Below are 27662 nucleotides of genomic sequence, written 5' to 3'. Positions count from 1 at the left end.
AAGGAAGGAGCTGTACAGGGAGAGGAGAGTGGGGGAAACAAAGGAATCATGGAGGCATAGAATGGGAGGGGTTGGAAGGCACCCCTGGAGGTCATCCACCCCAAGCCCCCTGCCAGAGCAGGGTCACCCAGAGCAGCTCACACAGGAACACAGCCAGGTGGGGTTGGAAAGTCTCCAGAGAAGGAGACTCCACAACCTCTCTGGGCAGCCTGCTCCAGGGCTCAGCACCCTCACACCAAAGGAGTTTCTCCTCATGTGGAGGTGGAGCCTCCTGGGTTCCAGTTTGTGTCCACTGCCCCTTGTGCTGTCACAGGGCACCACTGAAGAGCCAGGCCCAGCCTGGCCCCTGCTGTTTGCCCCCCACCCCTCAGGTATTTACAGACACTGATCAGATTCCCTCCCAGCCTTCTCCTCTCCAGACTGACCAGCCCCAGGGCTCTCAGCCCTTCCTCATCAGATGTTGCAGTCCCTTCAGCATCCTCAGCCTCCATTGGACTCTCTCCACTATATCCCTGCCCCTCTTGAACTGGGGAGCCCAGAACTGGACACAATAGTCCACAACTGGCCCACAAGCTGGCAGCAATTCTACCTTGATCTTCAAGGCATCAAAACATCTCAACCCTCCCCCAGGCTGTGGTGTCCCTTAAGCCTGCAGTGCACTGAGATTCAACTAAGAGCAAATAAAAACATTAGGAGATAGTGAGTGGGGGGTGAAAAACAAACTGTCAGAGCTGGAGTGCCATGAGCCAAAGAACAGCCTCAGGAGGGTAACAAACTGCTGGAGCTGATTCAAAGGACCACACCAGGACCTGAAGTGGCTGATAAAGAAGCTGGAGACAGACTTTGGAGCAGAGCCTGTTGGGACAGGACAAGGGGGGATGGTCTGAGACTAGAAGAGGGAGACTGAGAGTGGAGAGAAGGGAGAGATGTTTGACCCTGAGGCTGGGGAGAGCCTGGCCCAGGCTGCTCAGAGAGCTGGGAGCTGCCCCATCCCTGGCACCAGTGCAGGTCAGGTTGTTTGGGGCTCTGAACAACCTGCTCTGGTTGGGGATGTCCCTGCTGAGTGCAGGGGCTTGGACTGGGTGAGCTTTGAAGGTCCCTTCCCACCCAAAGCAGTCTGGGACTCTGTGCCATCAGACAGCACACCCTGGCAGTGAGGACACAGCAGGACTCTGCAGCAAGGACAAAGTGACTTTCCCCAAGTCCCACTCTGTGCTCCCCAGTACCAAGGTCCCAATCTCAGAGTGGAGCTCACCACAGAAATGCCACAGAGCCTCCACTGCCACCAGAGGCAGAGCACCAGAAGGCCAGGCAGGGGCCAGATGCAGACTAGAAGCAGCTCTGCTGTGTGAGACAGCTTTAATTCAACAGCAGGAACTCCAAGGGGACAGGTTTACAGAACAAGAACCACAGCAGACTGCTCAGAAGGAAAAGAGCTGCCCCTGCCTGCAGCCCCAGCTGAGCTTCCCCACAGCAGCACCTGGGCAGAGCAGCAGCAGAGTGCAGCTGAGCCCTCCTGCAGTGCTCCAAATGAGCAGTGCCAAGGAACACAAACCCCTGTGAGGAGTCCAAACACTCTCAGCCCCTTGGGCATGGGAGATCTCCCAAGGAGCTGAACCCTACTCACTAAGCTGAGCTCTTAGTGCCCAGGTGGTTCCCCTGCTCTCACCACTGTGGATGTGATAAAGGCTCTGGGAGCTACTTTCTTCCCCAGGCTTTGGGATCCCAACAGCTTGTACAACTGGTTAGTGTGGCACAAGATTCCCCCTGCCCCTTCTGCTGCTGTGTGCTCTCAGCTGAGACATCCACACAGGAATTATGCAGAGGATACCCTAAGACCAAAAAGTACCTCCTGGAACCTAATCAACACAAGCTATGAACTCTCAACCTTCCTCCCCTCTCCCCAGCCTCCCTGCCCCAGGAAATCCACTCTCAGCCACCAGTTCCCCCAGATAAATCCATCTCAGCCACCAGTTCCCCCAAATGGATCCATTTCAGCTACTGTTCCCCCAGATAAATCCATCTCAGCCACCAGTTCCCCCAAATGAATCCATTTCAGCTACTGTTCCCCCAGATAAATCCACTTTTAGTCACCAGTTCCCCACATAAATCCATTTTCACTACCAGTTCCCCCAGATAAAGCTATTTCAGGCACCAATTCCCCAAATAAATCCATTTTCACCACCAGTTCCACAAATAAATCCACTTTCAGCCACCAGTTCTCCCAGATAAACCCATTCCAGCCACCAGTTCCCCCAGATAAACCCATTCCAGCCACCAGTTCCCCCAGATAAATCCACCATTAGCCACCAGTTCCCCACATAAATCCATTTTCACCACCAGTTCCCCCAGATAAACCTATTTCAGCCACCAGTTCCCCCAGATAAACCCATGCCAGCCACCAGTTCCCCCAGCTAAATCCATTCTCAGCCAGCAGTTCCCCTAAATGAATCCATTTGCACCTCCAATTCCCCAGATAAACCCATTCCAGCCACCAGTTCCCCCAAATGAATCCATTCCAGCCACCAGTTCCCCCAGCTAAATCCATTTGCACCACCAGTTCCCCCAGCTAAATCCATTCCAGCCACCAGTTCCCCCAAATGAATCCATTCCAGCCACCAGTTCCCTCAGATAAATCCATTTTCAGCCACCAATTCCCCCAACTGAATCCATTTTCACCACCAATTCCCCAGATAAACCCATTCCAGCCACCAGCTCCCCCAAATGAATCCATTTTCACCACCACTTCCCCCAGCTAAATCCATTTTCACCACCAGTTCCCCCAGCTAAATCCACTCTCAGCCACCAGTTCCCCCAGCTAAATCCCTCTTCACCACCACTTCCCCCAGGCAAATCCATTCCAGCCACCAGCTCCCCCCCCAGCTGCTCCCAGGGTGTGGGAGCAGAGGCTGCAGACCCACTGCAGGTCCCCATGGTGAAGCCAAACCCTTCTGAAGCCCTCCAGGCAGGTTTCACAGCACTGCCATGTAGGACACTGCACTGCACATGCAAATGAGAAAGGTTTAATACTTGGGAAGCTTTCCATTTGTTGGTTGAGCTCTCAATTATAGAAGGGAAAAAAAAAACCCCAAAAATCAACCTTTTATTTTGTTCTTTTTCTTTGTTTCATCCTTTCTTGTTTTCCAAAGAGGTCAGAACATCACAGCCCAGCTGTGGAGCCACAGCCAGTGGAGTGGATCCCCCTTCCCTCCACACACACACACACCCCAAGCTCAGGGTTCTTGGCACCAGAAGAGAAGAGAGGAAGTCTTCCTCCCTGTCAGTCACAGAGGAGCCATCCTTCCACCCCAAGGGGAGAAGTTCCTCCTGACAGGGTTGGAAGCAAAGCAAAATGCCCCCTCCTGGGGTGGGGCTGCTCCTCCTCCAAGCTCTCTGCTCAGCTCTGCTCAGCCCCAGAGCTGCAGAGCAAAGCCCCAGCAGGGCTGTGCCCTCAGGGTGCTGCTGTGGCCCAGCACAACCTGCCTGCCACGGCTGGGAGGCCAAGTCCTGCAGTGTGCCTCCCCCTGCACACCACCTCCTCGGGTGGCAGAGGCTCTGGCAGCTCAGCACAGCCCCACAGGATGGTAGGGGCTGGAAGGGACCTCTGGAGGTCTTCAAGTCCAACTCCCCCCCACTGTCAGAGTCCCACCTCTGAGGCTTCCACTGCCAAGGCCAGTGTGGTCTGGGGAGGGAAAGGCAAGTCAGTGACCCCAGGTGACAAACCCAGGAGGGGACAAATGACCTCCCTGCAGTCTGGCACAGGCAGGCAGCCTTACAGCAGGGAAGCCAAGGAGTCAGAGAGCATGTCTCCCACCTCTGGCAGAGAGAATAAAACCCTTTCCCTGGGTCACTGCTAAAATCATCTGGATAGAAAAAGCTTAAAAGGGAGAAAAAAAACCCCCAACCCCCACAACCTTAACTCACCTATCACTGCCCCACAACAACAACAACCACCAAAAGGGACAGGAGATTTGGTTCCTAGGATTCCCTCCCCCTCCCCAGCTTGTTCCCTTTATCCCCTCCCCCTCCCCCTTTGCTGCTTTCCCACTGCCCCCTACCCCTGTAAGAAAAAAAGGAAAACCACAAACAAAAAACAACCCCCAAAAAAGGAGGGGGAGGGGAAGCTGAGTCGAGTTCCATCTTCCAAACTCCCCAGCACTAGACAGAAGAAGCAGCAGCTCCTCCAGGCTTCCTGAAGTGTTCCTCCAGGTGCTGACAGGTGTGGGTGGGCTGGTGGTGTGCATTGCACTCTGCAGACACTCTTGGCTTGGTGGATTTGGTGGCTGACCCTGCTGAGAGGGCTGCTACTGGGAATTCCTTGGGGGAACTCCCTAGGAGAAAGAGAGGAGGGGGAAAAAAAGACTTTGTAAGGCACTCAGAGCTTTTGAGGTGTTTAAAGCAAGGCAGAACTGACCCCACCAAACCCATCCATGCCAGCCCAGAGCCATCTCCTGCTCCTGCTCTCCCCCCCCCTGCAGCAGACACTTTGTGCTGGCAGAAGGGAATGCAAGAAGTGTTGATCTGATGGAGGGGAGGAAAGCCCTGCAGAGAGATGTGGCCAGGGGCTGAGGTTTAACAGACAGAGAGGGGGGAGATGGTGGACAGACAGACAGAAACTAATGACCTGCATGAGGGGACTGAGGCAGCCTCAGCCAGATTGCAGATGACACCAAGCTTGGTGGCAGTGTTGATCTGCTGGAGGGCAGAAGGCTCTGCAGGGGCATCTGGCCAGGCTGGCTCCATGGCTGAGGTTCAACAAGGCCAAGGGCTGGGCCCTGCCCTTGGGTCACAACAACCCCAGCAAGGCTCCAGGCTGGGGGCAGAGTGGCTGCAAACTGCCCAGCGGAGAAGGCCCTGGAGGTGCTGGGTGACAGCAGCTGAAGATGAGCCAGCAGTGGGCAAGAAGGGCAGCAGCAGCCTGGCCTGGGGCAGCAGTGGTGTGGGCAGCAGGAGCAGGGCAGGGATGGTGCCCCTGGATGGGCACTGGGGAGGCCACAGCTTGAGTGCTGGGCTCAGTTCTGGGTGCCACAGGATAAGAAAGACATTGAGAGGCTGCAGGGGGCCAGGGAAGAGCAATGAGGCTGGGGAGGGGTGGGGAGGGTGTCCTAGGAGGAGTGGCTGAGGGAGCTGGGGGTGGTTAGTGTGGAGAAGAGGAGGCTGAGGGAGACCTCATTGCTCAGCCTCCCTGAGAGGAAGCTGCAGGGAGGTGGGGGTTGGGCTCTGCTCCTTAGGATCAGGTGATGGAAGGAGAGGAAATGGCCTGGAGTTGTGCCAGGGGAGGGTTAGGTTGGAGAGGAGGAAAAATGTCTTTGCTGCCAGAGTGGTCAGGGATTGGAAGATGCTGCCCAGGGAGGTGGTGGAGTCCCCAGCCCTGGAGGGGTTCCAGAAGCTGTAGGTGAGGTGCTCCAGGACACAGTCAGTGGTCAGGGCAGTTGGGTTCCTGTTGGGCTTGATGACCTTAAAGGTCTTTGCCACCCTCACCAACTCCCTGATTCTTTATTCCCTGTCCAAATGAAGCTGCTGCCAGTGATGTGCTGTCCCAGGGGCAGCAGCTGGCATCTGCCAAAGGGATTTCACACCAGAACCGACCTCCCAGCCTGAAGGGCTGCTGACCACAGCTCACTCCTCCTTGCCCCTGAAACACAGCTGCCCCCTTGCTCCAGAGGGGCTTTGCTTCTGCTTATTCACCCTGAAAATCCCCCTCTTTTCCCCCTCCACACCCCTGCTTCTTGCCTCTCAGGCTCTCTGTGTCCCTAATGAAGCACCCTGGGTATTGGCTCCCTTCTCTCAGCCACAGAACACTAATTGCTCTGCTTAGGCTAAAACTGAAGATGATCAAAATGAAACCCAGCAAGCTGTGTTTTCATCAGCCTGCAGGAGCTCTGCTGAGGATGCTCACAGTGCTCCTGGCCAGGGAGACATCAAAGGGAGCCAGCCAGGAGCAGCTCTGCTGCCTTGCATGGGGCACTCTCTCCCTCTCTGCTGCAGCACAAAATATTTATGGGAACTTCTCTGGCTGTGTCTCGACCCAGCCTCGTGGATCTGCTCTGCTCTGCACTGCTGCACACTCAGGATTCATTATTCAGAGCTATTTTGGTTTAAAGGATGATTAAAGGCACCCCACAAACGTTAAAATCCGAGTGGCAGCTTTCAGAGCTTCCACTGTGTGCAAGGGAAATGCCTGCAAACGAGGCACAGGGCCCCTGGGACAGCTCAAGGCTGGACAATGGCAAGGAAGCCTCCTGCCAGCCCTGCAGGTGCTGCTGGCACTCTGCCTTGGCCTCCTCAGATGTTTCCTGGTGTTGAATGTAACCCAGAATGGGTTGGGGTGGAAGGGACCTTGAAGACCTTCCAGTTCCAGCCCCCTGCTGTGGGCAGGGACACCTCCCACCAGCCCAGGCTGCTCAGGGCCTCATCCAGCCTGGCCTTGAGCACCTCCAGGGATGAGGCTTCCACCACCTCCCTGGGCAGCCTGTGCCAGGCTCTCCCCACCCTCATTCTCAACAATTTCTTCCTCATCTCCACTCTCACTCTCCCCTCTCCCAGCTCAAAGCCATTGTCCCTCATCCTGGCACTCCCAGTCCTTGTCCAGAGTCCCTCCCCAGCTCTCCTGGAGCCCTTCAGGTCCTGGAAGGCTGCTCTGAGGTCTCCCTGAAGCCTTCTCTCCTCCAGGCTGTTATTTGCAGTTTATGAAGTCCCACCACCTATGAAGCCTTCCAGCAGCCTCCCTCCCTGGATGCCCAGGTTGCCTTTTGCTAACTTGCTACAAACCCAACTCAAACCACTCCATAGATCTGCCCCCACCCTAATACCCCCCATGAGGAAACATGGAGTAAGAATGCCAAAGTGAAGGAAGAGGCAAGGCAGGGAAGAAGCAGAGTCCTGGAAGTGCAGCTGTCCCTCCTGCCTGTCACTAGAAGTCAAAAGTGAGCAGGGGGAAAGGAATGGCATCACAAGACAGACCAACTGCTGAGAACAGAGCCCCTTCCATGACAGAATCCCTCCCTACAAGGGCTGTTCCAGTGCCTGAAGGGCTCCAGGAGAGCCTGACAAGGGCTGGGAGTGCCAGGATGAGGGACAATGGCTTTGAGCTGGGAGAGGGGAGAGTGGAGATAAGAAGAAATTGTTGACAGGGAGGGTGGGGAGAGCCTGGCACAGGCTGCCCAGGGAGGTTTTGGAGCAGAGTATGCCTGGAGGTGTTCAAGGCCAGCTTGGATGAGGCCTTGAGCAAGCTGTGCTGGTGGGAGGTGTCCCTGGGCATGGCAGGGGGCTGGAACTGGATGGTCTTGAAGGTCCCTTCCAACCCAAGCCATTCTGTGGCTCTCTGGTTCAAGTGCTCACACAATTGCTCTGGTTCCACATTTAGCCCCTGGGACACAGAGAGATGGCCCAGACCCCTCCAGCACACCAACAGCACTTAGCAGACACCACAGAGCCCAGCAGCTCTGAGCTCCCCCTGTGGAGGAGGCTGCCACAGCCTGAGCAGTGCACACCAAGAGCCAAGCTTTTGTTGTCAGGAGGTACCAAGATGCAAACATTTCTGCCTCCACTGATGCACAGTTCAAGGTCTCTCACAGTACCTGGACTATACATTCTCCATCTCCTGGTCATGGTCCTGGTCCTCCTCCTCCTCTTCCTCTTCTTCCTCACCACCTTCTTTCTCTGAAGGAGCTTCCCCATCTCTTGCTATCTCCTCCACGTGGGCAAGCATGTCAGCCATCAGGGCTTCCTCCAGCCTCTTCCTCACCTGCTGCACCAGCTCCTCCTGCTTCCTGCCCCAAAGCAACCAGCACTGCTGTCAGCCCCCAGAGCTGCAGGGAAGAGAGCCTCCAGCACTGCTGTCAGCCCCCAGAGCTGCAGGGAAGAGAGCCTCCAGCACTGCTGTCAGCCCCCAGAGCTGCAGGGAAGAGAGCCTCCAGCACTGCTGTCTGCCCCCAGAGCTGCAGGGAAGAGAGCCTCCAGCACTGCTGTCAGCCCCCAGAGCTGCAGGGAAGAGAGCCTCCAGCACTGCTGTCTGCCCTCAGAGCTGCAGGGAAGAGAGCCTCCAGCACTGCTGTCAGCCCCCAGAGCTGCAGGGAAGAGAGCCTCCAACACCTCACACAGGAGGCTGGGTGTTGGCAGAGCCCTCTGCAAGAGCTCCATCAGGTAACAGCTGCCTGGCACTGCCCTCTGAATGAAGGTGAAAGAGTAAAGAGGTGCCCAGCATCTCCTGAGTCCTCAGCACTGAAATTTGCCTCCCTGAGGGGAGACCTCAGTGCTCTCCACAGCTCCCTGCAGGGAGGTTGGAGCAAGGAGGGGGCAGCCTCTGCTCCTTGGTGGCAAGAGCAGAGGAATGGTTCCAAGCTGCACCAGGGGAGGCTCAGTCTGGATCTCAGGAAAGATTTCTGCCCTGGAAGGGCTCTCAGACATTGGATCAGGCTGCCCAGGGCAGTGCTGGGGTCACCATCCCTGGGGGTGTTCAAGCACTGTGTGGCCCTCCTGCCTGGGGACATGGTTTGGTGCTGACCCTGCAGTGCTGGGTGAGGCTGGAGGTCTCTTCCCACCATTCTGTGATGCTTCATGATTCTAATCCAGCAGCTGACTCAGGACTTGGTTTTAGTTCCCAGTGCTACTACTAAACCAGAACTCAGCCTCCCCTGCTGAGCTCCAAAACTGGAGTGGGGACAGTGAAACTTCTGAGCAGTCCCAGCCCCAGCCCCAGCCTTTGGCTCACTCTCTTCTCAAGCCACAACCTGAAGCCTTGCAGCTGCTTTTCTGTCAAAATCACAGCACAGAAGTGATCAACAGCCAGGGGCTGGGGGACTCCTCTTTCACCTCAGCCACAGCAATCACAGACCCTTTCTCCTGGGCATCCAGGTCTGAATCAAGCACACACACACACAAACACCACCCCAAACCCACCCTGTAACTGAGAGAGACTGATCAGCCCAACAGGCAGAGCAAGGCTGGGAAAGAAGGCAAAGAGCAAGCTGCTGGGCTGCTGCCTTGGGGGCATTCAGCTCTCTACCAAGTGCTTAAAGCTGAATTGGAGCAGTCTGCATTTGGCAATAGAATTCATTACTGAAATCAACCCCCCCCCCAAATCAATCACAGCCTGGTGTGCTGCTGCCACAGCAGGCAGGGCTTGGATTGGGTGCTGTGCTGACACTGAGAGAAGGGAGGAGAAGGGAGGAGAAGGGAGGAGAAGGGAGGAGAAGGGAGGAGAAGGGAGGAGAAGGGAGGAGAAGGGAGGAGAAGGGAGGAGAAGGGAGGAGAAGGGAGGAGAAGGGAGGAGAAGGGAGGAGAAGGGAGGAGAAGGGAGGAGAAGGGAGGAGAAGGGAGGAGAAGGGAGGAGAAGGGAGGAGGGAACTGCACTGGAGGTCCCTCAAATGTTTTCAGTCCAAGCAGAGCAGACCTGAGCCTGAATGCTCAGAGTAACTGAGCCTGGCCAAAGCAAGACCAGAGCAGGCTTTAAGGCCATGTCTGTATGAGAGCAGCTTCCTGTAAGTATTTTCCTGCTCTGCAGCTTTCAAATGACTCCAGCAAGCCACAGTGCTCCATCAGACCTTGACACTTGCCAGTGGGAGAGCAAGGAATGGGGGTGGGGAGGGACTGCTTCTCCACAAGAAACCTCCTCCCAAGACAGTGAGTGAGCTCTGCAGTTCATACCTAATGTCTTCATCTGTCACCATGAATGCTTTGCAGAGTGGCTGGGAGGTGTTCAGCCAGACCCCAGGGTTCTTCTCCACAGCTGCAGACAGCTGCCCAGTGATGGGCATGGTGCTGGTGTGCAGGGCACTGGCTATGGCTGACAGCAGGGTTTCATCTGTGCAGCCAGGGCCCACCCCTGCAAGTGGGAGGAAGAGTGATCAGCAGGGTGGCACAAGGCAGGGAGCAGCAAATCAGGCCCAGAGGGCATTCCTGAAACCTTCCATGGGCAAGCAGAGGCTGTGCTTTGAAAGCCACCACTGCACACTTCTCAGTCCTAAACCACTCCAACAGCTCTTGCCCAGCCCCCTCCCAAGGTTATCTAAACCCAGCCCAGCTCCCTGGTCTGCTGCACACAAACCCACCCCCAACAAGGTGGCAATGGAAGCTGCTTCCCTTCTGCTTCTGCACAATGAATTAACCTCCCCCCAAGCCAAGGTCAGAAGCTCTGCTTCAACATCTCCTCAGGACAAAGGGCACCAAACCTCCCAGCCAGAGGGCTACCAAGGTTCCTGCTGGAGCTGGAATGGTTCTCATCACTGAGGAGCACTTGGAGCCAGGAGGTCTCAGACTACACCTGCAGATCACCACTGCCTGGGGTCCCATTGCCACCCCTGGAGGTAAGGGAGGTCAGGTTACCTTGCAGACCCTTGGGCAGGTCCATTGTTTTCACCAGCTCCTCTGCAATGTCAAAGGCATTCAGGCCACTTAATTTCTTCTCCCAGAAGAGCTGGCATCAAAGAAAAGTGTTGGTTGGCACAAGACAGCTGCACAAAGCATCTGCCCTGCCTAACCCTCTGCTGGAGCTGCCACAGGAGGAGGCAGCTGGGAGTGCCAGCAGGGCACAGCCCTCAGTGCCCACCAGCCTCCCAATGCTCTGTCCTCAGTTATGCCTACACAGAGACTTTCTCCTCTGCCCCCAGCCCAGAAGGAGGCTTCTTTTTCCTCCCCCAGCTCAGAAGGAGGCTTCTTTTTCCTCCCCCAGCTCAGAAGGAGGCTTCTCTTTCCTCCCCCTCTACTCTGCCTTGCTGAGACCACACCTGGAGCATTGTGCCCAGTTCTGGGCTGCCCAGTTCAAGAGGGACAGGGATCTGCTGGAGATTGTGAGGATGCTGAAGGGCCTGGAACCTCTGTGTGATGGGGAAGGGCTGAGAGCCCTGGGGCTGCTTAGTCTGGAGAGGAGAAGGCTGAGAGGGATCTGCTCAGTGTCTGTAAATATCTGAAGGGTGGGGGGCAAGCAGGGGCCAGGCTCTCTTCAGTGGTGTCCTGTGCCAAGCCAAGGAGCACTGGATACAAACTGGAACCCAGGAAGTTGCATGTGAAAAGGAGGAGAAAGCTCTTTGGTGTGAGGCTGCTGGAGGCCTGGAGCAGGCTCCAGAGAGGTTGTGGAGTCTCCTGTGTAGAGTTTCCAACTCCCCCTTGGGCACTGTGCTCCTGGGCAAGCTGCTGTGGGTGCCCTGCTGGAGCAGGAGGAGTTGGACTGGGTGAGCTCCAGAGGTGCCTTCCAACCCCCCTGCTGGGACTCAGAGGCTCTGTCCCCATTTCATGCCTGGCATAACTCAAGTGTAGAGGAACCCACATTGCTTTTGCAGCTACCAGCTCCCACAAGGAGAACAAGGACTACAACAGGACAGGAACTGATGGGGGAGAAGCTGGGCAGGAGCCAGGAATGGGCACTGGCAGCACAGAAGGCCAAAGCAGTGTGGCCAGAGATAGAGAGGGGAACCTCATCTGCAGTGCACTGGTGAGGCCACAGCTTGAGTGCTGGGCTCAGTTTTGGGCTCCTCACTCCAAGAAAGACTTTGAGGGACTGGAGCAGGTCCAGAGAAGAGCAATAAAGCTCACAAAGGGCTGGGGAGGAGTGGCTGAGGAAGCTGAGATTGCTCAGCCTGGCAAGGAGGAGGCTGAGGGAGACCTCACTGCTCTCCACAGCTCCCTGAGAAGAGACTGGAGCCAGGTGGGGGTCAGGCTCTTCTCCCAAGTAGCAAATGTGAGAACAAGAGGAAATGACCTCAAGCTGCCCCAAGGGAGGTTTAGGTTGGCCATGAGGAACAATTTCTTCCCCCAAAGGGTTGCCAAGCCCTGGAAAAAACTGCCCAGGGCAGTGGTGGAGTCTCCCTCCCTGGAGAGATTGAAGAGCTGTGTAGATGTGGTGCTGGGGGCATGGTTCAGCATTGCACTTGGAGGTGCTGGGTTAATGGTTGGAGCTGATCTCAAAGGGCTTTCCCAGCCCAAACAATTCTACCATTCCCCAAAGCCCTCTAGTTTACCTTCCCAGCAGCAGCCTCCAAGGCAGTCACTACACAAGGAAAGCACAAGCTGTGCTACAAGCAGCAGCAACAGGAGCAGTGACACTGCAGAGGTCAGGTTGCAACACCTGTGGGCACATCAGTGTCACAGCTTCAGTCTTCCTCTTTATTAGCCAGCCAAGAGGTGCCTGGGGACTGCTGCACAGAGTGCATGGGGTTGGAGGGCAGCCTCCAAGGGCATCTTGTGCAACCCCCCCAGCAGGGACAGCTCCAGCCAGAGCAGGCTGCACAGGGACACAGCCAGGCTGAGCCTGAATGGCTCCAGGGATGGGGACTCCATCACCTCCCTGGGCAGCCTCCCTGTGCAGAACTTCCTCCTGATGTCCAACCTAACTCTGCCCTGCTCCAGTTCCAAACCATTGTCCCCCCAGCAACACTACTATGAGCAGAGCCCTGCTGCTGCCTTAGGAAAGGGCTTGTAGTGATAGGACAAGAGGGGAGGGACTGAAGCTTGAGGGGAGATTGAGGCTGGAGATGGGGAAGAAATTCCTGAGAGTGAGGGTGGGGAGAGCCTGGCAGGGGTTGCCCAGGGAGGCTGTGGCTGCCCCCTCCCTGGAGGTGTTCAGGGCCAGGCTGGATGAGGCCCTGAGCAACCTGTGCTGGTGGGAGGTGTCCCTGCCCATGGCAGGGGCTTGGAGCTGGATGAACTTTGAGGTCCCTTCCAGCCCAATCCATTCTTTGAATCCATGAAACCCTGCCAAAACTCTGCCAACCTGCTCACAACCCTCACAAAGAGCAACAAAACCTCAGCCCCAGCTCCAGCAGAGCCTCCCACTCCAGATAGGACCTTTTTAAGCTGGCAGAGGAGGTTTCCAGGGTGCAAGGTGGGAGCATTCCAGGGCAGCTTTCCATTTTACTGCAGTCCCTCTCCCCCTCAGAATGAGCTCTCTGCCATTTTCATTCCAGCAGACCTGCAGGAGCTTCAAATGCCCCAATGAGTGACACTGCTGAGTGTCTGAAGAGGCTAATGAAGCTGAGCAGCTCCCTTCCCTGCTATCAGGATGGACTCAGCAGAAGAAAGGAGCCAGGATCCCTGGTGGGAGCTGCACGGAGGCAAGAGGCTGTCAGCCCGAGGTGATGTTAATGACACAGGAACCCTTCCCCAGGCTGCTTTGAACAGGCAGAGCTGCTTCTGAAGCAGTGCCCAGCTTCAAAGCCATCCTTCTCCCATCCTCTCATTCCCTTTTTTTTCCCTGTGAATCTCCATCCTTTCACCAGCTGCAATTAAGCTGAGAGCTTGCCTTTAATTTTGAGGTATTTTCTTGCTGGCAAAGGAGAGAGCCTGCAGGAGGAACCCACTTGGGTTTGCTATCAACCAGGGCCACTCCAAGCTGAGCTGCTGACCTTACTCATCCAGGCAGAATGAATCACTACTGAGACACAGACCTGACAAAAAGGGCCATGCAGGGAGGGGGAAAGAGCCCCCCCCAGAGCACATCAAACCCTACCCTGTGTGTGGTCTGTACAGGGACAGGGATCTCTGCACACACAGAATCCCTCACAGCTGGAACACTTCTCACTGACTCCCATTACAATGCAAATGGCTCCTGAAGTGGCTGCCACAGCTGCTGGAATGGGGAGGGAACAGCTTCTTTCCAGCAGTAAGCAGAGGAAGGCTTGACTAGAACAGAGCTGGAACCTAAACAAAGGGTGGAGGCCAGTTCTAGGAACTGCATCAGAGATGAGGTTTGTCCTGATCTGAAGAGCTGGGGGCACTGCAAGATGTTGGCCCTGAAACATCAGAGGCTCCACAGTGCCATGAGGTTCAACCAGGCCAAGGGCTGGGTCCTGCCCTTGGGTCACAACGACCCCAGCAAGGCTCCAGGCTGGGGGCAGAGTGGCTGCAAACTGCCCAGCAGAGAAGGCCCTGGGGGTGCTGGGGGACAGCAGCTGGAGAGGAGCCAGCAGTGCCCAGCTGGGCAAGAAGGGCAGCAGCAGCCTGGCCTGGAGCAGCAGTGGTGTGGGCAGCAGGAGCAGGGCAGGGATGGTGCCACAGCTTGAGTACTGGGCTCAGTTCTGGGTGCCACAGGATAAGAAAGACATTGAGAGGCTGCAGGGGGCCAGGGAAGAGCAATGAGGCTGGGGAGGGGTGGGGAGGGTGTCCTAGGAGGAGTGGCTGAGGGAGCTGGGGGTGGTTAGTGTGGAGAAGAGGAGGCTGAGGGAGACCTCATTGCTCAGCCTCCCTGAGAGGAAGCTGCAGGGAGGTGGGGGTTGGGCTCTGCTCCTTAGGATCAGGTGATGGAAGGAGAGGAAATGGCCTGGAGTTGTGCCAGGGGAGGGTTAGGTTGGAGAGGAGGAAAAATGTCTTTGCTGCCAGAGTGGTCAGGGATTGGAAGATGCTGCCCAGGGAGGTGGTGGAGTCCCCAGCCCTGGAGGGGTTCCAGAAGCTGTAGGTGAGGTGCTCCAGGACACAGTCAGTGGTCAGGGCAGTTGGGTTCCTGTTGGGCTTGATGACCTTAAAGGTCTTTGCCACCCTCACCAACTCCCTGATTCTTTATTCCCTGTCCAAATGAAGCTGCTGCCAGTGATGTGGTGTCCCAGGGGCAGCAGCTGGCATCTGCCAAAGGGATTTCACACCAGAACCGACCTCCCAGCCTGAAGGGTTGCTGACCACAGCTCACTCCTCCTTGCCTGTGGTGCCTGAGGATACCATTTAGTGCTCATGGTAGCTGGGTCAATGCCGATGACCTTCAGAACCTTTTCCAGCCTCAAGGACTCCACGACTGAGCATCACACAATGGAAGTGGTTTGTTCTGGGACCCTTCTAGCAGCACCCCCAGGGGGCTGATGGCTCTGCAGAGGCCTTACCTGACGTGGCTGGTCCACAGCTTTCTGAGGATCACTCTTGACCTTGTTGCTGGGGTGGTTGGTGATCTTGGTGACAGGCTGCTTGAAGATGGAGGCCGTCTGCCGGACGGGCAGCGCCGTGTTCAGGTCAGGCTTGCCCTGAGCAGTGCAGGCAGAAGAAGGAAAGCCCCCCCCAGACATTTGCCATGTGCTGAAAAGCTTCTCCAGCCACAATGATGTGCAGCAGGGTTAAAAACCAGCAGTTCAGGGGCTCCAAACCTTCCCTGCTCTCCAGCTCCCAGTGCAGAGCGGTGGTGAGTGGTGTCCCTCGGGGTCACTACTGGCACCAGAGCTGTTTAACATCCCTCAGCAATGGGGGCAGTGGGATTGAGGCACCCTCAGCAAGCCTGAGATGACAGCAAGCTGTGTGGTGTGGTTGAGAGTGCTGGATGGAAGGCATCCACCAGGAGGACCTGGACAGGCTGCAGAGGTGGGCATCGTGCTCTGCCAGCACAGAGCCAGCCTTGTCCTGGGCTGATCCCCAGGCAGTGTGGGCAGCAGGGATAGGGAGGGAATTCTGCCCCTCTGCTGTGCTCTGCTGAGACCCCCCACCCTGCAGTGCTGGGGCAGCTCTGGAGCCCCCAGCACAAGGACCAGGAGCTGCTGGAGCAGGTCCAGGAAAGGCCATGAAGGGCTGGAGAACCTCCCCTGTGGCGACAGGCTGGGAGAGCTGGGGTGATGGCTTCAAGCTGGAAGCAGCTGGATTTAGATGAGACATTGGGAAGAAATCCTTCCCCACGAGGGTGGGGAGGCACTGGCACAGGCTGCCCAGGGAGGCTGTGGCTGCCTCCTCCCTGGAGGTGTTCAAGGCCAGGCTGGATGAGGCTTTGAGCAACCAGGGCTGGTGGGAGGTGTCCCTGCCCATGGCAGGGGGGGTTGGAGCTGCATGAGCTTGAAGGCTCCTTCCAACCCAACCCATTCTGTGATTGTGTGTCATCATGAAGTGGGATTCAGAGGCTGCTCTGTGAATCCAGAACCCATCCTCACCCACTCTGTTTCAATGCTGTTGTGAACACCCATGAACAACTCAACAGAGCTGGAATCTGCATCTCCCTTTTCCCCCTTCAGCTCTTAACACAACTGGGGTTTTAAATACGGCTCCTAGCAGTCAGGTTTTCACTCCATGACTGCATTTTGGGTCAGCTGAAGCTGAGAAAAGAGCTGGGGAAGGAGGAATGGCTCTGAGAGGCAAAGCTGGAAATGGCTGTAGGCCACACTTTGTTCTGGGGGATGCAGGCACCAAGTCTGCTGAAGATGTTTATTCATGAGATGGAGAGAAGATGTATTCAGGACAAATACCCTCCTGAACCATCTGTGTGCTAATGCACTTGGAACTCATGAGAACCATTAGCTGAGAGGTTTGGAGAGGATTTGTAGCTCCTGAGGTGTGTGTGAGCTGCTGGCCTCTGCACTGAGGCATCACTACAGCACCCAGTGCTGGGGGCAGAGGTTGCAGTGACCCCCAGGAAGCTGACTCTTGGCTGCTTGGCAGATGCAGGGACTAAGCACTCTGCTATTTGCCACATTTAAGGTCTCAGTGCATGGAGAAGCTTTTGGGCTGCTGAAAAAGCTTTTAGCAGCCAACACATGGAACCACTGAAGGGTTCAGTTTGGAAGGGGCCTTAAAGAACATCCAGTTCCAACCTCCCACCAGCCCAGGTTGCTCAAGGCTTCATCCAGGCTGGCCTTGAACACCTCCAGGCAGGAGGCAGCCACAGCCTCCCTGGGCAGCCTGTGCCAGGCTCTCCCCACAACTTCTTCCTTATCTCCACTCTCAGTCTCCCCTCTCCCAGCTCAAAGCCATTGTTCCTCATCCTGGCACTCCCAGCCCTTGTCCAAAGGCCCTCCCCAGCTCTCCTGGAGCCCCTTCAGGTACTGGAGACTAAGATACAGTTAATTAAGACTGATTTGAGCCAATCCATCCTGACAGGCAGCACAGCAGCATCGCTGCAATCTTGACTAAACCTTAACCAGCAGATCTCCCAGGTGCCAAACACGGTCTCTGTCCCTTTGTTCCACAAGCAGGCCTTGCTCCCTCTTGCAGCTTTTTGCCTCTTCAGCTTTTTGCCCAAAAGCCACAGAATCACAGAATGGTTTGGGCTGGAAGGGACCTTCAAGCTCCTCCAGTTCCAACCCCCCGCCATGGGCAGGGACACCTCCCACCAGCACAGCTTGCTCAAGGCCTCACCCAGCCTGGCAGGAGGCAGCCACAGCCTCCCTGGGCAGCCTCTGCCAGTGCCTTACCACCCTTGTGGGGAAGGATTTCTTCCCCATGTCTCATCTAAATCCAACCTCTTCCAGTTTGAAGCCATCACCCCTGGCCCTGTCCCTCCCAGCCCTTGTCACCAGTCCCTCCCAGCCCTTGTCACCAGTCCCTCCCCAGCTCTCCTGGAGCCCTTTCAGGTACTGGAAGGCTGCTCTGAGGTCTCCCTGGAGCCTTCTCTTCCCCCGCCCCTCACTCAGTAATTTCTTCCTCCTCTCCAGTCTCCACCTGCCCTCCGTCCCCTCTCTCCCTGCCGCCGCAGGCCCGGGCTGTGGGGCCGGGGCGGGAGCCGTCCTCACCTTGGCCTGGTTGGCGCAGTCGTAGCGCATGCGCTGCCGGTTCTTGTTCACCTTGGTCATCAGCATCTTGCCGGTGCGGAAGTCGAAGCTGCCCAGCTCCATGGAGCCGCCCAGGTACCGCGCCAGCTGCGGCTTGCTGCGGAACTTCTTCCCGCTGGGGCTGGGGAAACCGCCACAGCTCGGACAGGAGCGGGGGGCACGGGCAGGGGGGCACAGGGAGGGGGGCACGGGGAGAGGGGAACCAGGGGGGCACGGGGAGAGGGGAACCAGGGGGGCACGGGGAGAGGGGGATGGGGCAGGGGGGAATGGGGAGAGAGGAACCGGGGTGGGGGACAGGCAGAGGGGGACAGGGCAGGGGGGAATGGGGAGAGGGGAACAGGCAGAGGGGGATGGGGCAGGGGGGAACGGGGAGAGGGGAACAGGCAGAGGGGGACAGGGCAGGGGGCAATGGGGAGAGGGGAACAGGCAGAGGGGGATGGGGCAGGGGGCAATGGGGAGAGGGGAACAGGCAGAGGGGGATGGGGCAGGGGGGAATGGGGAGAGGGGAACAGGCAGAGGGGGACGGGGCAGGGGGGTGGGTTCGGTCCAGGCCCAAATGGACCTCCAAAGCTCCTCCAGTCCAACCTCCTGCACTCAGCAGGGAATCCTCCACCAGATCAGCTTGCCCAGAGCCTCACTGAGCCTCACCTTGAGTATCTCCAGGGCTGGGGCCACAACCACCTCCCTGGGCAACCTGTTGCAGTGCTCCAGCAGCCTCACAGTGAAGAGCCTCTTCCTGATATCCAATCTCAATCTGCTCTGCTCTAGTTTGAAGCCATTGCCCCTGGTCCTGTCCCTGCAGGTCTTTACAAACAGTCCCTCTGCAGCCTTCTTGTAGCCCCTTCAGGTACTGGGAGGCTGCTCTAAGGCCTCCCTGGAGCCTCCTCTTCTCCAGGCTGAACACCCCCAGCTCCCTCAGCCTGTCCTTGTTGCAGAGCTGCTCCAACCCCCTGAGAATTTCTGTGGCCTCCCCTGGACCCTCTCATGAAACAAAACTCCCCTGGGCTGTAGCAGCAGCTCAGGACAGGCAGGCTTTAGCTCCTTCAGGAAAAACCAAATCTGTGTGTTGAGGTTTGAATTGTGGAATGGTTTGGGCTGGAAGGGACCTCCAAAGCTCAGCCAGTCCAACCCCCTCTGCAGTCAGCAGGGACATCCTCCACCAGATCAGGCTGCCCAGAGCCCTGTTGAGCCTTCCCAACCTTGGTGACACTGTGTCATGAGGTCTGTGGCGACAGGTTGGACTTGATGATCTTTGAGGTCTCTTCCAACCTTGGTGACACTGTGAAAGCTAACACTGAACTCTGAATGCTGCTGCTTTGAGATGAGCAACTTGTGAGGGCTGGGGAAGAGACAAATCCTCTGCAGACCACATTAAAATACTTCTTACACACAGAGAGGAAGACTCAGCCCAGGTGTAACAGCAGAATTCACACCCTGGGGTGGGAGCACAGATGGGCTGAGCACTCCCTTGTCCCAAACAATAAATGGCCATTTTCAAGCTTAATTTCCTCTCCCAGGAGTGTCACATTGGAGTAGCACCACAAGTATCCCCTTGGAGTCCTTTCCCCCCCACCAAAACAGCACATTCAGCTTTGGTGACAACTCCTTGGTAATGTTCTGAGCACTTCAGGATGAGACAGCAGCAAGGAAAAAGAACAGAAGCTAAGTGCTCACAGGCTGCAAAGCAAAGAATTACAAGGCTCAAGTGATGCAGAAATCACAGAATGATTGGGGGGTTGGAAGGCAGCTCTGGAAGGGGCCTGGAGCAGCTCTGTGAGGAGCAAAGGCTGAGGGCCCTGGGGTTGTTGAGCCTGGAGAAGAGCAGCCCCAGAGGGGAGCTGAGCAATGCTCAGCAAGAGATAAAGCACCTGTGGGGGGCAAGAGGCTGGGGCCAGGCTCTGCTCAGTGGTGCCCAGGGACAGCACAAGGGGCACAAACTGGAACCCAGGAGGTTCCACCTGAACAGGAGGAGAAATCTCTTTGGTGTGAGGGTGCTGGAGGCCTGGAGCAGGCTGCCCAGAGAGGTTGTGGAGTCTCCTTGTGTAGAGAGCTTCCAACCCCCCCTGGGCACTGTGCTCCTGGGCAAGCTGCTGTGGGTGCCCTGCTGGAGCAGGGGGCTTGGACTGGGTGACCCCCAGAGGTCCCTTCCCACCCCACCAGTCTGCAGTTCTCTGAAACAAGTAGATCTCAAGCCTAACCTACCAGAGGGTGCTCTGCTCTCAGCATAGCAAGGATGAGGTATGTGAGGTCACATCCCAGTGAGTCAACACTAACAGGCTGCCCACTGTACACAGAAGTGAGATCTGTTGAGCTCAACACCTCTGCTCACAGCAGCCTCACAACATCCAAGTGAACTTGGAATGACCTCAAACATCACCTACACATCCTTGGCCTTTCTGCTAATGGGATCAGTGCTGGAGGCAAATCAATTATCCATGAGGTCTAAATGCTTTTGGACCTCTGGGGCTGGAGGGTCCCTGCTGTTACTCCTGAAGCCAGGAATGCAGGGCACTTGTTGCAGGGTTTCTATCTGAAGGCCAGGAATAAATAAGGTTGTCACAGGATGAGAGGACAGAGGGAACACCATTTCAGCAGCAGCTGTGCTTCTACCATAGTGGTGGGAGGATATCAACCACCTCTCCAGGGTCTTCTCAAAAGAAAAAAAAGCCTCTTTTTTAACCTTCTCTGAAGCCTTCATTAGGGGAAAGGGCTGCAAAAGCCAGCACAGAATTGCTAGCATGGGACAGTGGCAAAGCAGTTTGTCCCTGCCAGACTGTGCAGGCAAAAAAACCCCAACCCACAGCCAAACACCAAAAAAGAGCCACAAAGAATCAAAAGTGTTTGAGGAGCTTTCAGAACTGAGAGACAAGGGTAGCAGCAGTCAGACTAAAAGTGAGAACTGAGAAACCCTCTGAGGATTTAGGAGCGAAAGGTTGTGGTCAGCACTCCCCACAGCATCTGCCTAGAAAGCTCCTGGCCCGGAGAGCTCCCAGGCTGCTTATCCTGCCCCAGAGCTGCACCCTGCCACCAGCACTGCCCAAGGTGTGCAGTGCAGTTAGCCAGAAGAGGCAGATCATCCATCCTGAGAGGGCAGAGAGGAGGAAACACTTCAGCACTGCTTACTCCTCAGCTGGGCCCGTTCGCTTTTGAGCTGGATGAACACTTGGACCAAAAGATTCCTAAAGTCACAGGGACCTTAAAGCTCAGCCAGCTCCAAGCCCCTGCCATGGGCAGGGACACCTCCCACCAGCACAGGCTGCTCAAGGCCTCATCCAACCCTGGCCTTGAACACCTCCAGGCAGGGAACATCCACAGCCTCCCTGGGCAACCTGTGCCAGTGTCTCCCCACCCCCACTCTCAAGAAGTTCTTCCCAATCCAAAGCTGATGTGGAGAGCAGGAATAAGCAGACACAGAGACTAGGTCTTGTTTTGGTTTTCCTGGGACAGAACCTTTGGCCAGCTTGAGGCCATGAGCAGTCTGGAGTCAGCCAGGGGAGCTGGGAGCTGCTCAGAGTATCCCACATCATGAAGGTGTAAAGGGGGAAATTTGCTGAGGAGAGCTTCCAGCTCAGGCTCCTCCTGACCCTGCAGCTCCTGCTGCTCCTGAAGCCTGCTCTGCCCTGCAGAGTGCCTGCTGCAGCTTCCCTGGGCTGAGCAGCACTTGGTGTGCTTCCTACTGGTACTGGGATCAGTTTTGTTGTTTCATTAAGGACTGAAATGAAAACAGATTTAAGTCTCCTCTCCCTTTTCCCAGCTCCCCTTCTCTGCTGGGTAGGAGTCATTGGGTGACAGAGCAATTGCTGGAGTTTGGCTCCAGACCCAGGCTAGATGCAGACAGATCTTTCATATCTTTTTATTTCTCCAAGAATGGTCTCAAATTCGAGTCAGCAGAGGATCCAGAAAGAGGAGTAACCAACTCAAGCAGCTTTCAGACCAGAGCCATCACCAGTGAAGCCAAGAGGAGAGGCTCCTGCTGCATGAGGAACATGACACTGCTTCCCCTTCCAAGATCTGCAGCCCTGATTTATGGGTTGGTGTCTTACTAATTTACAAGTAATAGATCACAGTGAATTGTGCACTTCAGGAGCAGTGCAACTTCCAGAGCACAGAGCCAGCTGCTCTCAGAGATGGTATTTTAAATGAGCAGAGCCCTTCAGAGGGTTTTTTGGTTGCTGCTGCTGTTGTTCTGGATCTGCTCTAGGAATTTTGCAATGGATCTGAAAAGTAGCTCCAGACCCACAAACACCCCCAAAATAAGAACCCACCTGAAATGACTCAGAGTCCTGTCTCTTCCTGGGGAGGCTTGGCCCATAGGAAAAGCACTGAAAGGTTGAGAAGGAAAAAACAACAAACAACAACAACTTTTATTCTGATGATGACTTGAAAGAGGCAAACCCATCCCCACCTTCTCTGGGCCAACAGCACACTGGGGAGCAAAGCTCCAGCTCCAAGCTGGGCAGCGAACATGCTCAGCAAACACACACACAGCAGCTCTGGAGCTCCTGGGGTCGCTCTGGCAGGAGCAGCCTCGGTAGGACACAGCCACCTGAGAGGGTCAAAGGAGGAACTGAAAAGCCCAGAAAGGCAGCCAAAGCCCCACCAAACATGAGCTGAAGGCTCACTGCTGCAGGTCACAAGGCACAGAAGCACTAAAGCAGAGGACTTAGCAATTCTGAACACTATCGAAACGCTGATGTGCCCTGAACGCCCCAGAACGGGCACTTTAGCTCCTTCCACTGCGGAGCAGAAGCTTTTGAAGAGACCCAGAAGAGAGACATCTTGGTACAAAGCCGCCGAGCCCAGGCTGCCCTAGGGGGGCTGCAGGCACCGCACCGGGAGCAGCTCTCAGCTTCCCTGCGTGCGGGCAGCGAGGCAGCGGCAGAGCTGCAGAGGATTTCACACGCCGGCCCCTCAGAACCCTTCCCCCCCACCCCCAGGGCATTATCTGCTGCCACAGCACCAACAAAACCAAGCCCGGGGGGCCCCGGGGCTGGCGGGACCCAAGCCGAGCCGCGGCGATTGTTCCCCGCAGGGGCGCGCCCGGAGCCGGCCGCCAGCAGCCCATGCACGGGGGCAGCGCTGCCCGGTGCCCGCTGCTCTCCATGTGCAGCCCTCTCTTTGTTCCCTGCCTTATATTCTTAAGGAGAGCGAGCGGCTGCCAGCCCAGGGCCCTCTCCCCTCCTCCCTCATTACACGAAGTCTCCTCCCCTCCGCTCTCCCCATTTTGCCTACCAGGAGCTGCACAACTTGGGAAGCAAAGGGACAAAAGACAGAAGGAAGCCCCCGACCGAACACTGCCTGTTAAAGAAAAGGAGACAGAAACAGCCCGGGCAGAGGGGGGGATCAAGGCCAAGGCCTCGTTTCCTTGCCGGGGGGCGATGGACATCATGTTTCTCCTCCGTCTCCCTCCTGCACGGAGCTGGGGAGCTCAGCCCACGCCGGGCTCCTTCGCTGCCCTTCTCTCCCCAGCTCTGCTCCAGGCAAAGCCCAGCCCCGGGGGGGAGCCCCCTTGGGTGGTGCAACCCCCCTGATGCTGCTTCCAAAAGTGAGATGTGAAACCTGGGACACCTCCCATGCTGACCCTCTTCTCTCCCAGCACCTTCAGGTCACCCCTTGCTGCAGCAGCTGCACCAAGCCCTGCCTCGGTGGTCCCACACCCCAACAGCTCAGGCACCGTGGGCCAGGCTGGCACAGACACACTCAGCTTTCACCGGGAGGGGACCAAGTGAGTCCAGGTGTCTCATCCAGCTGCCATAACCCACCCCACACCTTCACACATCCCCTCATCCCTCCACAAAAGAGCATCCCCAAGCACTACATGGAGCAGTCCTGAAGAATCATAGAATTGTTAGGGGTGGAAGGGACCTCAAGGATCATCCACGGGCAGGGACACCTCACACTAGAGCAGGCTGCTCAGAGCCACATCCAGCCTGGCCTTCAAAACCTCCAGGGATGAGGCTTCCACCACCTCCCTGGACAGCTTGTGCCAGTCTCTCACCACCCTCCTGGGGAACAACTTCTTCCTCACATCCAATCTGAATCTCCCCGCTTCTAGTTTTGCTCCGTTCCCCCCAGTCCTGTCACTCCCTGACACCCTCAGAAGTCCCTCCCCAGCTTTCCTGGAGCCCCCTTCAGATCCCCTTCTCCAGTCTGCACAACCCCAACTCTCTCAGTCTGTCTCCATAAGAGAGCAGCTCCAGCCCTCTGCTCATCCTTGGGGCCCTTCTCTGGACACCTTCCAAGCGCCTCCAGATCCTTCCTGGCACAGAGGCTCCAGAGCTGAACACAGAGCTCCAGCTGTGGTCTCAGCAGAGAGGAGCAGAGGGGCAGAATCCCCTCCCTGGCCCTGCTGGCCACACTTCTCTTGCTGCAGCCCAGGCTCTGCTTGGCTCTCTGGGCTGCAAGTGCTCCCTGCTGGCTCCTGCTGAGCTTCTCCTCCCCCAGCTTTTCACATAGGTGCTGCCTAGGTAAGAAACTGACAACACAATGAGCTTCACTCAAGAGTTCTGTGAAGTTTTAGGAGCAGAGATCTCAACAGCTCCTTGAGGCAAAGGCTGAGCAGTGACCCCAAACTTCTCAGACACTTGGCCATCAAACCTTCAGCAGAAGGACAGCACTAAAATCTCCTTCCCTCTTTGAAGAGGGTCTGTGTATCACAGAAGTGTTGAGGGTGGAAGAGACCTTTGAGCCTGGGTTGGACTAGATGATCTCCAGTGGTTCCTTCCAGCCCCTAACACCCTGTGATCAAGCTCAACAGCTGGGCTAGAGCTCACAATTCCACCGCTGCTGCTAAGCCACTGCCACTAAACCACAGCCCTCAGAACTAGGGGCAGGTAGCCAGAACTCTCTCTCAAAGACAGCCAACCATTTCCACCAACTCCCTGATGCCCTTCCCCTCCTGAAATCCTGCATCCCTGCTCGCTCCCAGTGGAGCCCAGAGGCCACAGCACACCAGCCAGGCACCCTCTTGGGTTCCCCAATGTTTCAGCCACAGGAAGATGAAAGAATCCACTCCAGTTAAAAGAAAATCCTGCACAAGGAACTGGACTGCTTGTAAACCCCTGCCCAGGGACTCACACCTCGCAGGGGATTTAACTTCCAGCCGGCAACCAGCTCGAAGAGACTCAGGGCCTGAAGGCACTCAGCACAAGCCCTGTGCCTTGCTGCCCAAAGCAGAAGTGACCCAGCAGAAGCCTTCAGGTACAACACATGCTGCCAGCGCTCAGGGTGACAACAGGAAACCTCCAGACAGAAAGCACTCAAGCCCTAAACCACAGCTGGGAAGAGCAGCAACTGCCACCCTGCTGAGCAGCCTGGCACAGCGCAGACTCCCCAGGCTGGTTGGGGCACGGGGCAGGGCTGGCTTCCAACCTCTGCCTGCAGCTCCCCACGAACACTCCCTGCATCTGCACCTCCAGGGCAAACCAACAAAAGGCAAGCAGCAGAGGGCAGAGCCACCTCTGAACCACCACCACACATCTGAGAGGGGAAGATCTGACCTAGGCTTACAATATCTAAGGGGTGGGTAGCAGGAGGATGGAGCCAGACTCCTCTCAGTGGTCCTCAGTGACAGGTCAAGAGGCAATGAGCACCAAGTTGAACAAAGGAAGTTCCATCCAAACGTGAGGAGGAGTTGCTGTACTTTGAGTGGCAGAGCCCTGGAGCAGGCTGCCCCAGGAGGTTGTGGAGTCTCCTCTCTGGAGGCTTCCAAGCCCCACCTGGATGTGCTCCTGTGTGACCTGCTCTGGGTGACCCTGCTCTGGCAGACCCTGCTCTGGCAGGGGCTTGGAGTGGATGATCTCCAGAGGTCCCTTCCAACCCCTCCCATTCTGTTTCTGTGTTCTGCCACTCCAGGCTCGTACAAAACGCAGCAGTGACCAGGAATCGGTGCAGCAGGGCCTGCTTATCCCTTGGATCTCTGTCCAAATGGCTATGAAGGGAAAATCCTCTAGAACCTGGGATTGCAAATAGGCTGCCCGGCCGCCCCCTCCCCCTCTTGTTTCATCTCAGCTCTGAGATGACAACTTTGCAATTAAGTTCTCAGAAAGGCAGGGATCTTCAGCTGCTCCTCCTCCAGCTCCAGAGGTCTTTGCCTCTCTTGCCAGCTGCAGCGGCACAGCTGGCACTGCCAGCTCCACGCTCTCAGGGATGGCATTTGCCAGCTCCCTCCGTGCCCAGCACAGCACCACTGTTCTCATCACCATCACCTGCTTTAACACATCAAACCTAACGCACGCACAAGCCGATCGCCTACATTTATTTCTTGGCCACCTAGAACAAAAGCCAGACACGGACAAGCTGGGTAACTTCTGCTACGCTCCTCCGGCTCCCCACGGACCCAAGTTTCACACATCAGCTGGCGGGGGTGCACCCAGGCTGCCTCTCACGGGCGAGGGAAGGATCCATACGGGCCACCTACAGCTCTGGGAGCCATTCCCTGGTATTAATAGAAACCTCCCGCGGAGCAGGAGGCTCCCGGGCCAGATGCTCGCCGCGGCAGCAGCAGCCCTCGGGGTGAGGCACCCCGAGCCCTGCCCCCAGACTCGCACCACAGCAAGAGCCACCGCCGCGGGCCGGGCAAGCAAAGCTTCCTCTTTCAGCCCCCCCCAGTTCCTCGACAGACGGAAAAAGAGCGGAGAGACCCCCGGGAGAGGGGGGAAGGAAGGAGGGAGGGGGAGGCGGGCAGCCGCTGCCGCCCGTGCCGCCGTTACTTCCCCAGCGCCGCATGTGTTGGGCGTTTGCGGCGTGAACCGCGTTGGCTGGGCACGACCGGCTCCGAAGGGACGCGCGGGGCTCCCGGAGCCCCCCGCCCCCTTCCCCGGGGCTCGTGGCCCCACGGCGCGCCGCCGGCAGAGCCCCCATGGGACCCCGGCGCCCGTCCCTACGGTACCTATCGGTGTCCTGCAGCCCCGCCAGCCCCCCGGGCACGGCCACCTGTAGCGAAAAGGCTGGGCCGGCGCCTTCCCCGGTGCCCGGGCCCGGCCCCCCCGGGGCGGGCTCCTCCTCCCGCCGCCCCACCGCGAGTCCGCGCCGCCCGACCCCCATCCCGGGCCCGGGGCCGATCCGCCGCGGCCCGAACGAGCGCTCCCACCTCTTCCGCTCCATCGCGGCTCGGCCCGGCCCGCGGCCGCTCTCCCCTGGCTCCGCCGCCGCCTCCGCCGGCTCTTCCCGGCCGCTGCGCTCTCCTCCCGCCGCCGCCGGCTGTTCCGCGCTCCGCCGGCTGCCGCTCGCTCGCTCGCCCGCCCCTCACCGGGAGGCGGCGCCGCGGCTCCCTCCCGCCTTCCGCCCCCCACACCGAGCGCAGCCTCCGCCGCCTTCCGCCGGGCCCTGGCGCCGCTCCGCCGCCGGCCTCCCGCACGCCGAAAGCCGCCGCTCCGCTCCGCCCGCCCCCGCGGTTCCGCGCCCGCCCCGCCCACCGAACCGCCTCCCGCCGCGCCTGGATCCCTCCGCCCGCGCACGCCGTGGAGATATAGTCCCTCCCCGCCGCCCCGCTCGGCGGGAAACTGGTGCTGCTGCGCACGTGGAGCTCCCCGGCCCGGCCTTCCCTCGGTGTTCCGGCAGCGCCGCTTTGGGCATCTCCCGGCTGCGCCGGCGGCTCAGCCCCGCGGCCCCGGCTGGGGCTGGGATGCGATGGGGCAGGACACGGTGCTGGGCACCTGGGACACGGTGCTGAGGATGGAACCCAACGCTTGACACTCAGGACACGGTGCTGGGCACCTGGGACCCAGGACTGGACACTCAGGACCTGGGGCTGGGCGCCTGGTTGATGGGGATGAAGACGGGGCACAGGGCTGAGGACAGGACCTGGGGCAGGATAGCTGCGACACAGAGCTGAAGATGGGACATGGGGCAGGACATCCATGACAAGGGGCTGGAGCTGGTGCCCTGTGACAGGCCAAGGGGCAATGGGCACAAACTGGAGCATTTTAAGTTCCATCTGAATGTGAAGAGGAACTTCTGTAACACAAGGGAGCCCTGGAGCTGGCTGCCCAGAGAGGTGCTGGAGTCTCCCTCACTACACTCACCACCTGCCTGGACACATTCCTGTGTGAGCTTCTCTGGGTGACCCTGCCCCAGCAGAGGGTTTGGACTGGATCTCCAGAGGTCCCTTCCAAGCCCTGCCATGCTGTGATCCAGTGGACAGACACAGACCAGCAGGACCCTGAGGTGATCACTGTCCATGCCAGGGCCTTGAAGCCTGATGGTGATCACCTGGAT

The 27662-nt window shown here is 57.5% G+C and overlaps 1 protein-coding gene across 1 annotated transcript; it reads right to left on the bottom strand.

The window, feature by feature from the left end:
* Positions 1-4049: 4049 nt before the first annotated feature.
* On the bottom strand, positions 4050-26810 carry MBD3 (methyl-CpG binding domain protein 3). Its single transcript, XM_054175333.1, has 8 exons — positions 26536-26810; positions 21710-21766; positions 17406-17565; positions 14805-14942; positions 10327-10417; positions 9649-9826; positions 7581-7772; positions 4050-4331 (listed from the first exon to the last, which is right to left on the bottom strand). Exons 1-7 carry the CDS (start codon positions 26547-26549, stop codon positions 7586-7588), a joined length of 825 nt encoding a protein of 274 aa, XP_054031308.1. The 5' UTR covers positions 26550-26810; the 3' UTR covers positions 4050-4331; positions 7581-7585.
* Between the last annotated feature and the right edge of the window lie 852 nt (positions 26811-27662).

The sequence above is a fragment of the Dryobates pubescens genome, chromosome 31, assembly GCF_014839835.1.
Source record: "Dryobates pubescens isolate bDryPub1 chromosome 31, bDryPub1.pri, whole genome shotgun sequence".
NCBI classification, from domain to species: Eukaryota; Metazoa; Chordata; class Aves; order Piciformes; family Picidae; genus Dryobates; species Dryobates pubescens.
This window is presented reverse-complemented; position numbering and strand designations above follow the sequence as displayed.

What these genes read in the sequence shown, in the direction of transcription:
- MBD3 (XM_054175333.1), bottom strand. An exon ending in AGGACTCTGAGTCATTTCAG is followed by an intron (nt 17,566 to 21,709) that starts GTGGGTTCTTAT and finishes CGGTTTCCCCAG; the next exon opens with CCCCAGCGGGAAGAAGTTCC. An exon ending in CTGTGGACCAGCCACGTCAG is followed by an intron (nt 10,418 to 14,804) that starts GTAAGGCCTCTG and finishes CTTTGATGCCAG; the next exon opens with CTCTTCTGGGAGAAGAAATT.